Source organism: Corvus brachyrhynchos, unplaced genomic scaffold (assembly GCF_000691975.1).
Source record: "Corvus brachyrhynchos isolate BGI_N302 unplaced genomic scaffold, ASM69197v1 scaffold3, whole genome shotgun sequence".
NCBI classification, from domain to species: domain Eukaryota; kingdom Metazoa; phylum Chordata; class Aves; order Passeriformes; family Corvidae; genus Corvus; species Corvus brachyrhynchos.
In genome coordinates, this window is record NW_008237619.1 from 7,564,255 (window position 1) to 7,579,363 (window position 15,109).

The 15,109-nt window shown below is 41.6% G+C and overlaps 2 protein-coding genes across 7 annotated transcripts in view; both read right to left on the reverse strand.

Annotated features, from left to right (window-relative positions):
• The window catches only part of MAB21L3 (mab-21 like 3), a 35,392-nt gene that overhangs the window by 18,150 nt on the left and 2,133 nt on the right, over positions 1-15,109 (reverse strand). The window lies entirely within an intron of this gene.
• Positions 3,136-15,109, reverse strand: part of SLC22A15 (solute carrier family 22 member 15) — a 45,510-nt gene continuing 33,536 nt past the window's right edge. For 2 of the 4 annotated variants that reach the window (XM_017731902.1, XM_008631743.2), the window contains one exon: positions 3,136-3,253. In XM_017731902.1, coding sequence (XP_017587391.1) covers positions 3,226-3,253 — 28 coding nt within the window. In that variant the 3' untranslated portion in view covers positions 3,136-3,225. Of the gene's footprint in view, positions 3,254-8,288; positions 15,047-15,109 lie in introns of those variants that run through there. The other 2 variants (XR_001861251.1, XR_001861252.1) reach the window with 1 other exon arrangement.

Sequence of the window (15,109 nt, forward strand, 5' to 3'; positions counted from 1 at the left end):
ACGCTCTCAGTTATCCCTTGCTGACTTTAATCCACTCTCTTTCCATCTGAAAATGCATGGGTATTTTTACATTCAGATCATTTGCTGGGGTTGCAGTCTGCAGCCCCTGCTCCCCTCTCCTCCCCTCCTCTCCTTATATGTCCTCTCTCTCTCCGGCTGTATTGACAGTAAATATTGTGCAGCCTGTCCCCTCCCGTAGCTTGCTTCACTTTCTTTACAGTAAACAGACAGAAAGCTGCCTCTCGTTTTCTGCCAGCAGCTCAGCTAACAACCCCATATGGATGATTCAGAAGCAAAAACAATTGATCAGGCTTCATTGATCCAGTGAGGCTTGGTGGTGTTTAGAAAGAAGGGTACATCAGCACATGGAAGGGAGTGACAGAGTATAGAGATGAGATCCCATGCTGCTAAGCATTCCTTATTAAGGAAGGCACACTCCACTTCTGAGTAAAATCAGTTTCCCCCTTGAAAATGAACTTTCACATCCCTTGACTGATTTATTGCCTCTGCAGCAGCTGGCAAAAGACAGCACTTGGGTGGGCACTAGATGCTACCTCAGGACAGGCACTGCTGTTGCTAGTTATCCTTCATGATGTCCTTCATTAACAAATACTAAGTACATTAATTTAAGTAATTAATTGGAGCACCAATACCTGCAGGACATCTGCTTCCCCAGCACCTACAAAGCAAACCTTTCTCTGCCGGACATCTGCCATTGTCTTTTTGCTGAGGGACTTGAGGACTCCTTCACAAAGACATGCAGGCATTTACTTCCCAAACCAGCTTCCATGAGAGTTGGGCACTAAAAAGATTTTCTTGGTTCCCCAGTGTTTAGAGACCCATACCACATTCTTGCCCACTTCAAGACTTACTGGCTGTCTTTCCCCTGAGAGGCCTGCAGTTTATGTGAGCTCTGCTAGGGAAGCCAGATAAAAGGCAGGGTCTGAAAGAAGTCGAGTGGAACAATAGGTTGAGAAGGACTTATTAGGAGCAGGTTGGATGGGATCATACCCAAGCAGGGCGTACAAAGGAGAAGAATTAAGCCTTTTAAATGGTCAGATTCCATTAAAAGCATGCCCCTAAAACATTAACTCCCTTGTGCCCCCTCAGACAGCCAGTTGCACAGACAGCAGACAACTTCCCTAAAGCTCTTGACACCACCACACATTACTTTAATACCCAGAACATCTCAGACATGTATTATGAAGCAAGGAGACATTAAGGGTCTTTCTTGCACTTATAAGGTCTCTCCTCACGACAGCTGTCCAGAGACATGGTACTGGCAGAGAAATGAAGTAGTTTTGGTCATTTTTCTTTTATATAATAACATACCTTATGTTCATAATACTTATTATTATAATCCATCATTTCCATCCTGTAAGTAGCACATATTACACTACTTATAGGATGGGAAGAGTGCTATTTGGCTGACAGAAAATACTACAACTGATAAAGGCCCTTATACCACCAGCAAAATACAGATTAGAGTGGTAAGGGAGGCAGCAGCCAGTCATGACCTCACTGAGGAAAACAGACATCACAAGAACTTGCGTTTGTCACATGACGACCAGTTAGCACAGAACACAGCAGAAAAGTAGCAGCAGATGGCCATGTGTGAGGAGGGAATATTTCATGGGAAAAAAAGAGAAAAGACAAAGGAGAGTGCAGAAATCCAAACATCTGCATAGATAAAAGAGGACGTAGACACACAGTGGGAAGAATCCAGGCTTCTCCAGTGAGGCCTACTGAGCTGATGTAGTGTTACTGCAGTGAAACCTCCATCAGATTGGTCCCTCTCAGGAACCTTCTATCATGACAGTGCTTGTATAAAGTAAGACTAAGATGGAGAAGACCTGAGATGGATCCAATCTCTAAAGGCTGATAAACACAATTTCCTGAGAAAACATTTCCTCTGAGCCTACAACAACTTAATTCCCCGGGCACACCAGCAAGAGGGAGTGAAGAATGGCTATTTCTTCCCCACTCTAAGAAGCACAGAAGTAAAGAAGGAGGGTGTCAAGAGGATGAAGCCAGGCTCTTCTCAGTGGTTTCAAGCAACAGGACAAGAGACAATGGGTAGAAACTGATGCACAGGAAGTGCCACCTGAATAAGAAAGAACTTAAATGCAGGAGTGACCGAGCATGGGAACAGGTTGCCCAGAGAGGTTGTGGAGTCCCCCTCACTGGGAATATTCCAGAACTGTCTGGATGCAATCTGTGCAATGTGCTCTAGGAGGACCCTGCTTGAGCAGGGAGGTTGGAAAGATGACCCAACTGTGGTGTCTTGCAACCTGACCCATTGTTTTGTGAAAAGCTCAAAACAGCTTCATGGAGACAAAAAGCACTCAGCCGAAGCCATGCAACCATGTGAAGACAAAACCACAAAAGGTCTCTTCAGTTCTAGTTAGCTCACAATCCATCAGATATCATGGATGTGAGCACTGTTGAGAGCTTTTGAACTTTGCTGATTTGGCAAATTAAACTCTAAAGTATACTTGTTTCTAAGGAAATTCCCATCCACACTGAGAATGCCTGTCTTTTAGACACCTCTGAATCCCTTTCTTTTCTATTGATTGTTAGAAGTGCCTTAATCCCCCACTGGAGTCTGGGCATATTTCTGAGAGACAGTTTCTACAGGCAGTTCTTGCTGAAGCACTGCAACCTTCCCTCCCTCTTTGGTGGTGTCCCTGAGGAGGTTTTCAGCATCAGTTACGTAATTAGCCAACCACAGACATCCAAATTCTGCTTGATTAGCATCCATTGATTTATCTGGTTTCTCTCAAGCATTTTCAAGCCACACTAATACTTCGGTCTTCTCAAGTCACAGTTCCCTGCCTGCTGATCTGCATAAGGTCATCGGAAATGATTCAGCTATATTACATCCCCCCGTTAATATTATTTCAGTTCCCACTTCATAGTACCTTGTAACAGAGTTCACATCATGGCTGATTTCCTTTGTACCTGCAGATACATTTACTCATCTTTGAAGAGAATTTAGAAATTTCCTAGTATCTGCAAAAACTCTGAATCTGTGATATATCATTTTCATTCATGCTGTTGGCAATATGCAGGACTGAATATGATTGTGGATCTGTGAAACCCTTGTAAAAGTATTCTGTGAATACATGCCTTGAATGGTATTAGATTGGCTCTTATATCTTCTGAAGATGCCAATTACTGATGCTTTCCATGCTTGCTTGGCTTTCCTTTCTTCACTCTTCAGTTTCACAGATATGACAAAGACATTGCAAACCTACAATCAAAAGTAATCTGAACTGTGAACTGCACAACAATAAAGAAATCACCAACACCTTATAAGTAAGAGCAGTAGTATTAACTGCACAGGATTGTCCAATATTGTGCCTTTTTCTGTTGGGCAACTATTTAGAAAAACTATTCATACGGAACAGTGAGCAAGTATTAAAAAGCCCCTACTAAATCACACAAATGAGTCAGTCCAATGTACCACTCGTGACTCACCGATGATCTGCAGTGGCAACAAATAAGCCCTGTTGAAAATGCTGCCTTCCAGATGAAATACAACTCTGAATTTCTAGTTGCTAATGATGACCCATCTCTTCTTGCTCTAATTACCAGAGGCATTAAGTCTGTTGCATTAGCTGAAGCATGTACTTGGGTCAAGACAGACTACTAAACCAAATGATCCCAACAGATTTAATAATCTCTGACAGTTCTCTTGCCTTCTTAAACTGCTGTCCCATTTCTCCCCATTAGTGGATTAAGTGACTGTACAAAATGAGTAATTGTAGCTTGAATCCCCTACAACATTTATGTGTGACAGTCGTTAGTACTGTTCAGCCTCCATTCAGAGGATAGTAGCATAACATAATCAGGCTTTTTGGGGGCAAAAGTTCTGGGAATTTATTTGGGTTTTTTTCCACTTTGTCTTTTAATAAGTTGATATGAGCAAAGGGGATACTTCAACGATAAAAGCCTGCGATGGACTAAAGGGAAAAGAAAGTGCTGCTAATTCACTGTGACAGCATCAAAATCACATATGGGTGCCAAACTGAAATGCTTCTCCACTCATTCCCTCCTGTTACCAATCAATACCTGGCAGGCTCAAAAATGCTCCGAATGCCTATGCTGCTCGTTCTCACTGCCACACGTTCTCACATTAGCCTTGGGCCTGCACTTCATATCAAGCAAGTTAAAGGTTTATATCCTTTCCAAACTAAGCACAGCATTGGATCAGGTCCAGTGGTTTATAAAACCTGATATCCTTTTTTCATTCATGGTCATACCAGACGTGTCAGAAAAAGGCAGATAGCTTTTGCTAGAAGTGAGTTCTCTTAACCTGGGAAGAGATTTGAAACCCAGAATTATTTACAAACTGAACCTTTTCATGCTGCAGTGTAGTATTTCCAAAGAAATTGATCACTCCAGGATCGCTGTCTGAGGATACGGGAAATTCTGAAAAATGCTGAGATTACAATGCTGCTACCCACCACTGACCAGCCTCAACTAGGAAATTTGTAAGAATCCAGTCCATTTTGTAGCTGCTGTTAAACATCAAGCCACTGGGCAGCAAACATAAATCATACAGCAGTGCTTCTAGTATTGCCAAGATCACTGAGACCCAGTCTGGTGATGTGTTCAGGGTCTGGAAATTTCCAAGTTTAAAATGGATAGCTCAGAGGATGGCAGGAGAGGCAGGAAGCTGGGAGCCCTGGCTGCATCAGCTCTGAGGCTTCCAGGAGAGTCTACTGAGATGTCGGGCAGGGAAATTGGCATTTTGAGTTCTGAATCCATGTACTGTCCTCTGAAAGTTGACTGAAATAGTCTAAGTTCAGTGCATCATAATTTAAACATAAAATATTCTACTAGCCCATTTCCAGGCATTTCTAAGGATATTTTTCCTCTCCATGTTTTATCCATCACTAAACTACAACTACTGTTCTACTGTTTCAATCAGGATGTCCAACCATCTTGAAAACCTACCTGCAGCCAACATCCACAAAAACAGGAGCCTTCCAGCACTTTTATTTATATGCCTAGGTAAACAGCCAGCATGCCAGAAAGGAAATACTCAATACCACCGATTTAAACACATGGTTAGAAAAACAGCATCTGGAAAAAATGTGTTTGGCAGAGCACAGTGCAACCAGGAAAACTTTTAGCAGTGGAAGTCTTTTCAGGTGAGAAAAAGCTGCCTCATTTTTGATCTCAGCATAGGTTTGCTGGTTATTTTCAGGTGTCAAGAAAAGGATTTTAAATCTAGAGGCACAGTAACTTTGGGACAGACAGACCAAGCCCAAGATTTAAAAGAGCCAGACCAAGAAGCATGCTTGCAACGATGTTCTGTCAACATGAATGGCTGAATGAGACTGGATGACTGCATTTCCAGGAGCTGGTATTTTTTTTTCATGACTGCTCTCCAGAGCACAATGTTAGCTCGTATTATTTTTACACTTTGCTGTTATGTCCAAATTGACCCGATTCAGAACTTACTGCTTGAGTCTATGGCAGTTTGAAGCAAATTGAGTAAATTACCAGTGCTAAGTGAGAATAGTCACTCCAATACAAACTCACTTGGGATAGAGAAGACTCAGACTGGCATCCCTGTTTATGTGCTTCATCCAGTCACTGACTAATAAAAATGTGCAAGAATTTACTGGAGCCAGAGCTTGAAACTAGGTCTCATCTATCACAGTTACACACCCGTAAGATCTATTGCTTTCTCTTGATCAAAATACAACTATTGCAGAACAAACAGGTCAGTGTCAGCAAGCAAACTGAGAAGGGTCTCCACACCCAAGAAAGCCTGGTCCCCAGGAGCTATTTCAGAGTGCTGGAAGAAATACTGGTGTGGGAGGAGAGTGAGATTAAAAAAAACAAAGCTAAACCAAACAAACCCAACAAACAAAACAACAAAATACCCCCGACAACAAAGCAAACATTCCCATCCCCTCCCACCCAAAACAAAAACCCACAAAAAGCCCCCAACAGAGTGAAGACAGCTGACAACCACATTCTGTCTGAACCACTCTAAAAGCAGATGTGTCTTTGTATGATCTTGGTTAGCAGTATGGTCAATCTACTATAAAAGCTGTCTGACCTATAGCTTGCCACCCTATACACAAAGGTCAGAGATACCAAACTTCCTAGGTGATCCTTAGGATATGCCAACTTGGACACTGTGTTGTGTCCTGGGGCTACCATGGCATGGTGGAGAGGATGGAAAGGAGAAGCTGAAGAAGCAATCAGGATAAAGGAATATTTTGCCAATGTACCTGTAGAAGTGTCTCAAGAAAAGCAGGGGAAGGCCCAGACACCTGCATGCTCTGTGTGGGAAGAAGGGAGGGGAGGACAGTCACTGAGACTCAGCAATGCATGGGCCCAGAGGGAAACAATCGCCATGAGGGAACAATTACTATACAATAAGAGCACCAGCAGAAGTGAGAAAAAATTTGCTTTTTATTAATTGCATGATGTATGTACCACAAAGCAGAGCAAGATAATCAGCACACTAGTGAGAACAAGCCTTGACTGAGAAAGAATCTCTACAGAGGCTTCAGTCAAGTCTTTTCACAATATTTCTAAGCAGATCAGATAATGACTGGCATAGCTACACACTCCAGCTTCAGTCACTGGAAAATGAGCTAACAGCCTCCAGTCCAAGCTGTGTCTTCTGGCTATATATGCTATTCTTTTATTCTGTAACTTCTGAAATTTGTCATCTATGGGGAATTATAAGATAGAATTGGGTTGTGAGCTGTAAAACCTGCCTACAGAGGCACATGGCAGAACAAAAGAGCACATGGTGGCACAGAGAGGCTTGTCGCCACCGGACCCTGGGGGAGGAGGTGTCACACAGCAGACCCCTACAGAGAGGAGCCGGAGGCTGACAGGCGGGTGAACAGCGAGTGACCACCCCATAGAAAGATATTTAGGAAGTGTGTTGCTGATGTGGCAACACGAGATAGGGCACGCCACATAAGGAAATACGGTGCCTTAGAAAAGTGTGTGAAACCAACTCACTCGTTTGAGCAAACGATTGAGATTCCCTGCCAGTGTGTGCCCGTCATTCAATCGCCGACAGTCATCCTCAAGAGGAGGCAGCAGGAGAAAGAAAGAAGAATGCAATTTCATTCTTAAGCGAACACTTCCTCCTCTCAGACCCATAAAACTATACAGCTTCAAGCTAATTCCCATAATCAGCTGCCCAGCCCTTTCCAGTTTATTGGCTGTTTTGTGCAGTCAAAACCAAACTGCCAAAGGGAGAGGGTCAATCGTTTGTGCTGCATCTGCTCCAGGCAGTGACAGGCCACGGGATAGATGTTCAGGGCCAGAACTAGTTAAATGCAGATTAAAGGCACTGAAAACAGGAGTGGCGGAGGAGAAACCACTGGGAACATGCAGAACAAGTCGTTTGGCCAGGCTAGTGCATGAAGGAGCAAGCCATCTCTCTGCTCCTTGGGTTTTTCTGAAGGGAGGGAAATGGGCAGATGTGCTTCAAATGGAAAATGAGGTGAATAATGCTACCAGTTGTCTGGTAGGAGAGGGGCAGTTTGGGTCAGGAGGGAAGAACAGCATTCATGGGAACAGAGAATTATTCAGTTTCTTCTACCAGGGACTCCATGAACTGCTCTCAAACAAAGCAAAGGCTGCCAGAGAAAACAATCAAATGGCAGTTTAAAACAGAGCACTGATCCCTATTTCCCACAGTGACTTTTCCCAGATTCTGACAATGTTTTCTTTGCCACTGGACAGGGGACAGGAAACGCAGTCAATCTATTTATCACCTGATTGCCACGTAATGAAGACAAATGTTCAAATTCCGCCATTCCCCGACAAGATGTTTTGGCAGGAGCACTGAGGACAGTGACTATGGCCTTGTACATTTGCATCCCATTTTAAAGAAGTGGTGTTTAAGTGACAACTAGCGCTTGTGGGAACTCCCCCAGTACATGTTAGTAACACCACCACAGACATTTTGCTATGCTAAACCCCCCAAAGTGTTTCCAGTCTCTCAACATCAATCAGCACAACTGAAGCCAGTAGTAAATTGATTCTCACATTCCACTGGTGCCAGTTTTTGTTAGAAATGACTTGTGATAGATATGGTGGAATATATTGATTAGTACTGACAGTCCCAGTTTCCCAGGCGCTTTGTAGCACTGCCTTTCCAAAATGACCTGCTTTCCACCTTGTCAATTTTCTTCTGCAGAGTCCATTATAAATATCTATTCTATTCTGAGAGCTTCATGCCCCTCCAGACAACAAAACAAAAGGGTCAGGCAAGTAAAAAAATCAGTACAATAAGATAGGTTTGGAGTGTTGCAAAATAAGTTGTTTTTATTGAGACATTTTGTGTCAGGGGAAGAAAAGGCACAAAATAAGTTACAAAGACATTGGATGAACGGTACGAGTCAGAGGCAGTATCAGAGCTGTTACAAATCACCTAAAAGTTGGCTTACTAACATAGGTCAGCCTCTACAAAATTCCTAAAAGAAAAGATGTATTTAAAATTATCAAAGTAATTCAGAAATTAAAAGAGAATGCAAAGACCACCAATATTAACTTTTGACTAAATTCACCTGGGCTTACCCACCATCACCCTCTCTTGATAGACAGAGATCACTGAAAAATATTTAGTATTACAGAATTATTTTAAAAACTCATTAACATATTGTAAATTAAAAACCTGGTATTTACTTTTGTGCCTCCGGTGAAGTACAATACATACAGGTAAGGCAGTATGCATACGAAATACATTAAGAAAACAGAATAGATAAGTGCAATTATTTTGAATATTTCAACATTTGTTATGGCCCCTCACCTATGGCAAAGAACATCTTAAAAAGATGGATCCAACAGCTGTTCACAGAACATATGATTATATCACCATAAAAGGTCTACTGTGGAAAAGCTTATGCTGTCTTCAGTTGTGACTTCTCAGATGAAGTATTCTACCAACAGAGTTTTCAGCAGTACAGCTCTGAGTTAACAATAGCACACCAATACAGTTAAAGAAGAGAAAGTACTTCTGAAATATATCAGTCCTCATTTTAACATGGGAAGGCTCATAACACTCAGTATTCCATTAATCCAAATTAAATATTCAACAATACACACATCAACTATATACAAACTTCATTTTTGAACTGAATCTGCTCCCCCTGACCCTGCCACCAATTTCCTGTTACTCAGCTCTCAAGTGGCAAGGACTTTAGATTGTTAGATCAAATTAAATGGGAGTAAAAAAACAATGCAAAGTCTACAGGATATAGAGACTATACAAAGATTTGTTTTCATTATGATGAAGGGTGGAGCAGTAAAAAAGTGAGTTACTCCTTTGGCTGGTCCTCTGGTCAAGAGGAGGTCCAAGTTCTGTCTTCTGAAATTAGCAAGGATGTAAATGCAAACAGACACAGAACTTGGCTGTAAATGTCTGATTATATCCTTAGGAGTTTCAGTTACTTGACCTAAGACAACAGCAACACAGAAAGGCAATACAGTACCAACCACCACTCTCAAACTGTCAGCCCAAGCTAAGGACTTGATTTGCAAGAAAACCCTGTAGAGCAGTGTACGAGCACAGCTGTCAGGGCCTTGGCAGTGAGGGGGCTGCAGGGTGTCTTGTAAGGGAAGATGCCAGGGACTGCCTGTGCTGGTCCCAGACAGCTCAGCAGCAGCCAGCATAGGAATCACAAAATGGCTGAGGATGGAAGGGACCTCTGGAGGTCACCGGGTCCAACCTCCCTGCTCAAGCAGAACCAACTACTAAAGCAGACTGCTTAGGACCATGTCCAGATGACTCCTGAGTATCTGCACAAATGGAGACTCCACAACCTCTCCAGCCAACCTGTGCCAGTGCTCCATCTCCCTGACATTAAAAAAGTGCTTCCTTACGTTCAGATGGATCCTCCTGTGTTTCACATAGTGCCCACTGCCTCTTGGGCCCAGTGAGCACTGACCCACTGCACTCCAACACTGCCAGAGGAGCAGCTGGCACTTTGACAAAAGCATGTTTAAGACAGGGTTGTAAATGCCAAGAAAAAGAGATTACAGTGCTGCAACACGAAGAGGAAAAAAGGATAAGCCCACGCCAGCACAAGAGAAACTGAGAGACAGCTGAGCAGGAGAAACACCAAAGGAAAATCATAGCCTGAGCAGAGGCCGAGAGCAGACTCAAAAGGAGCTACAACTCTAAAGGGACTGTGCCTGGTGCTGAAACCCACAAGAGAGCAGCGGAACAAGAAATGAAGAGCAGCGAATAAACAGAAGCACAACAGACTGATCCCAGTCTCCTGTGCTGCCTGTTGCCTTGCTGAAGGGATTGAGCATGACAAGCAGTCAAGGAATTTGAGGATGGCATGGGGAGAGAGAAGGAAGACCAGTGTCTGGAGAAAAGCAGCAGTGTCTTTCTTAAGTGTTTTAATTATTTTTAATTCAAATACCAAAGCAGAAACTAAAAACTCGAATTGGCAATAAATTAAATTGATTAAAGCCCCCCAATTCAAAACTTACTGCCCCTGAAAAGTCATGTCCTCAACTGACATTAGTAAAAAATTAAGGGCTTTCTGGCCCTTTTAGAGGCAAACAGTATATACAGAAAAGCCAAGTTCTAACCGTGTAATTATTATGCTCCTTGAAAGTCATAAGTCTTTTAACTAAATTTAAAAAGCCTTTGAGAAAAACTTTAAAGAGAAGGATGACTTGAGGACTTTAAGCCATGAATTCCCACACAAATAAAAAAGGAAATATTTTGTAGTTTCCCAAAAATCAGTAAAATACAAAAGTGACAAAAAAAGCTCAACATAAAGAGGTAGCTTAAAAAAATCAAACTATTATTTGACTCAGGAGGCAAAGGTAGTGCAAAAAAAGTATCCATATGAAAAATATACTTCCCTTTCCCACATTACTCAAATTTTAACAAGAACAAAATAAAACTTGGTTTGGATTTTGAGGAGTGAAAGGGATCAAATATTAGAAACCAGTATTTTAGAGGCATACTTGAAATCACAGCATGCACAACTGTCATCACAAATCACCTAGCAGTTGTTTGTTCTATAACAGTTTTCATCAGTATCTGCAAAACTGATTTTTCCTACAAACTAACATCAGAAATGCCTGTCTCCCAATCAGGTTTCCATAATTTAAAAACATTTTGTTTCAAAACAGATGTACCAGATCTCTCTCCCAGGATATGTTTAAGTAAATACAACTTTCAATAATGGCAAAGGTTTTCTTACTGCCATACTTTTTGCCTGGCTCCTGACAAGGTAGGTATAATATGAGCACCTCAGATCTGCTGGTGGGAAGCAGTAACAGCATGATAAAGACAGATTTCCTCTAGAAACCTTTAGTAAATGAGGGTGGGCAAGTACTTGAACATACTCCAACCTACAATCTTGCTACACATGAGAATACCCTGACACCCCATGGTCCCCCTTCATTCTGTACACACAGTAGAGAATGGTTTAAAAGAAATAATCTTTCTTCTGGGGGTAATCAGCCCTTGCTGCACAAAGTTTTATCCACCTGCTTTTTTACTGACAAATATGCAGGCATGACAAGGCTGACTTGCAGTCAATATTAGTTGTAATAGGGATTTAAAATTTATACATTATTATTTACAAATGCCTCAGAGTGTGCATTTTATAAAAATATGCTAGATTCCACGAAGCTGCAGGCAAGCTGTTTACTAGCAATGTTAATTTTTAAGATTGATGAATGAACAAACAAATTCCAGTGTGTAGTTTTTAACCAGGTTTTATCAGTCTTTAAGTAAACTTTGACATTTGCAACTCAGAATCAAACAGGCTCAGCAGATTTCCCTGTAATAGCTCCATGGTATAAATTCTGAACGTCGTACAAAATGAACACTTTAATCCTTCATTTAATTTCTTTGGTTTCTCAGAAACAAAAGCTACTTAAGTGAACTGAGCAATGAAAGACAAGCAAACAAAGGTAACTCTCTGTCCCTATAGTTTCAGGGATGCTTGTAAATACCAGTTCTGGCAGGCTGCATGGAAGAATTCTAAATGAAGGCAGCTAGAACTAGTTTTGGGCTATTGCTTTCCAGCAAAAACTGTCTTTGGCACTTAAATAATCCAATTCTATGATGCTACTTTACACATAGTCCCATATAAAATTTACTGAGGAAATTAAAGACTGCTTTTATAAAACAGGCACTTCAAATTAGAACAAAGAACCCCGTTCCCTATTAGGCACATATAGGAGCACTTTTCAGAATGACAGAAACAGAAAGTAGTACTAAAATTAAGATAAGAAAGTTCAGTAAATTCAGACTGTTGGGGTAAAAGTTTTACCCAGCTCCTTTAGCCTTAAATAACAGTAGCACCTGGAAAATCTGAAGGCTACAACAGACTAGACAAGGCATTAAAAATACACAGCATGGAAAAATTATGTATAAGTTTGTTTGCCCTCCAATTCTACATTTAGATCTGCCAGAGAGGTTTTCTTATGTAGGTGTCTTTCTTCCATGTAACAATCTCTCAGTAAGATAAAATGAATGAGACTCAAAATACAGCTATACCCTAAGTCTCCTGTTTGGTAAACAGCTGAATATAGACATTTCTGACACAGACACTGTGTCAGGCCAGACTAACTTCCACCATCAAATGACAGCACCGCTCTTGGGCTTTTCTGACATCTTTACTGCAAGGCTCACAGTTTGCAGTCACAGTTTCAGCTGGGTCAAAGAGCATGACCAGGGAAACTCTAACAGGGTGGGAAAAGGGATACATAGCTTCAGTTAAAACAAACTACTACTTAACAAATCTGCATTCCGTGATTATGCAGAAGACTCAGGAACAAGAGTTTTAGCTCAGATGTTTCTTTTAACACACTCCAGGAAAAATTCTGCACTTTCCCCTTTACCTCAGTACAAAAAACACATTCTGTTGCAAAGTGCTTTTATATGCTTAGCTGAAATACACTGGAAAATACATGGCTCAACTGCATTCCCCATGGTTCTGTAAATGATACCCTACTAACCTCAGTATGTCCACACAGTTTGGAAACCCTGGCATGGATTGCACACTGTGAGCTGATGAGCATGTGGATCCCATCCTTAAAGCCTTGACTGTAACTATGGTGGAAACAAGCTACAACCTGCTCCACATTAATTAGGTGTCTCAGGAGGGGTGCGGGCATCTTCTCCACTCAGCATCCTGACCTGAACAGAGAGTCATCTCTGGCCCTCCTTTAACACAGAGCTTCTAAGTTTCTGGCATGTCAGGGGTCTCTGAGCAGCACTTTCCCAATTCCTATAGAGAAAGCACTAGCTTTGTTTTCAGGTGACGTTTAAAAAAATAAACTTGTCTAATCACTTGTATTGTATTCTCTTCAGCCTATCAAAAACAGCCAGGTAGTAAAATCCTTTTAGAAGGCTGAAGTATAATTTCACAAGAGGTTGCATGACAAACACATCAAATAATTCCAACATTCCTGTCCTAAAGGAAAGCTGGCAAATTAAGCCATAATGACCAGTTATACAACACTCTCCAAAAAATTATTTTGGCGCCATGCCATTTCATAAAGAAGCTGAGTCCAAAAGAAAACAGGCAGGCCATATTTTATATTGATCCAAAGAAACGTTTCATCACTAAAGAGGCAGCGCTGGACACAGCTGACATCAAAAAGGAAATTATGAAACTGATATGCCCAGTATGACCTCCTGGAACCAATACTAGCTCTGAAAGCAGAAGCTTCAAGTGAAGACAAGGAGCAAGAAGGGTATTTCTACCCACCAGCTGCTATTTTGTGTTTTCACTTACCCTTGCCCTAAAGTGTTTCAGCTGAATCCTCCACTGTTTTTTACTTCTTCCAGCTCATTCTCTTCCATGCTGCCTCACATGACCTGTCACTCTCCTTCACTCTTAGCTGTATTCACTCATCACTTGAGGTCCCCAGCTAGGTGAGGTATGTTTGGGATTCTGCTGAGACAGTATTAACACCTGACTAATCAGCACCAAGGGAAAGGCTCTCTCCTCTCTAACATAATCCCACTAAGTGAGCTACCTGAAAAAAAAAAAAAAAAAAATCACAGCCAAAGGAATCCAGAGAAGAAATTCCATCTTGGGAAAAGGTATCTTAGTGCTTGCACAACACAAAAATAGCCAACAGTGCCAGCTACTCTAGCAAAAAACATGGGAGAAGATTATCATATTGCACTGAAGCATAGAAGGGCCTTGGGCCTCAGACTCTTAGCACTACAACATGTAGTAAACTGATGTATCCAGTGCTGTATCATCCTCTGCTTTCCAAGAGCTCCTCATGGCAAATTTACTACCCAGACACTGAAATTCAATTGAAGTCTGAGCCTGCTCAGACTTCAAAATCACAAGTTCTCTCCGACCTTCTGACTTGGGCTTTAAAGTACCATGGTTGTGAGACCCACAACAACAGGCACTGTTCAGTGAGGAACAGCTGCTCAGCAATGGTGCTCCACCTAGACACAGGAAATGCACACGGGCTACAGAACACTGTGTTGCACCTCTCACCAGTGAATGCTACACAGAGCATGACTATCTCAATATTGTAAAGCATTACATATTATGGGTAAGGAAAAAAGTGATCCTGCAGGTTTCTGTACCAGAAGGCCAGCTCATATTAAAAATGAACGGCCTCAGAAAAGAAACTTAATGCACCTAATGGATGTGAACTTCAGAACACAAAGCTGGAGAGCAAAGTCTGATGCTACATTGCTGAGCTCCTCCTGCAGGGATTCTCTCCTCTAAGCTTTCTGATGTAACTGATACAGGAAAGTAACAATGGAAGATGTAATATTCCTTTTTAAATATTCACTTTAAAATTCCAATGGTGAAAACATGGGACAGATTCAAGGTTAAAAAAAGAGCAGCAATTCCTATGCAAAAAAATTGCTAATTTTGTCTTCACTCATTTTTTTGCAATTTTACATATGTATACCAATGATATAAAAGTACATGAGTGGAGAGGTAAATTTAATTTTAAACTGTAACAAAATCTAGCTCAGGTCCTCTAAAGAGTGATCTTCTCCACCTGAACCATTACAGGATCCTACTGCTAATGACTTATACCACCCACCACCCGAGGAGGAACAGAGGCAAGAAACACCTAAAAACAACTGTTGGCT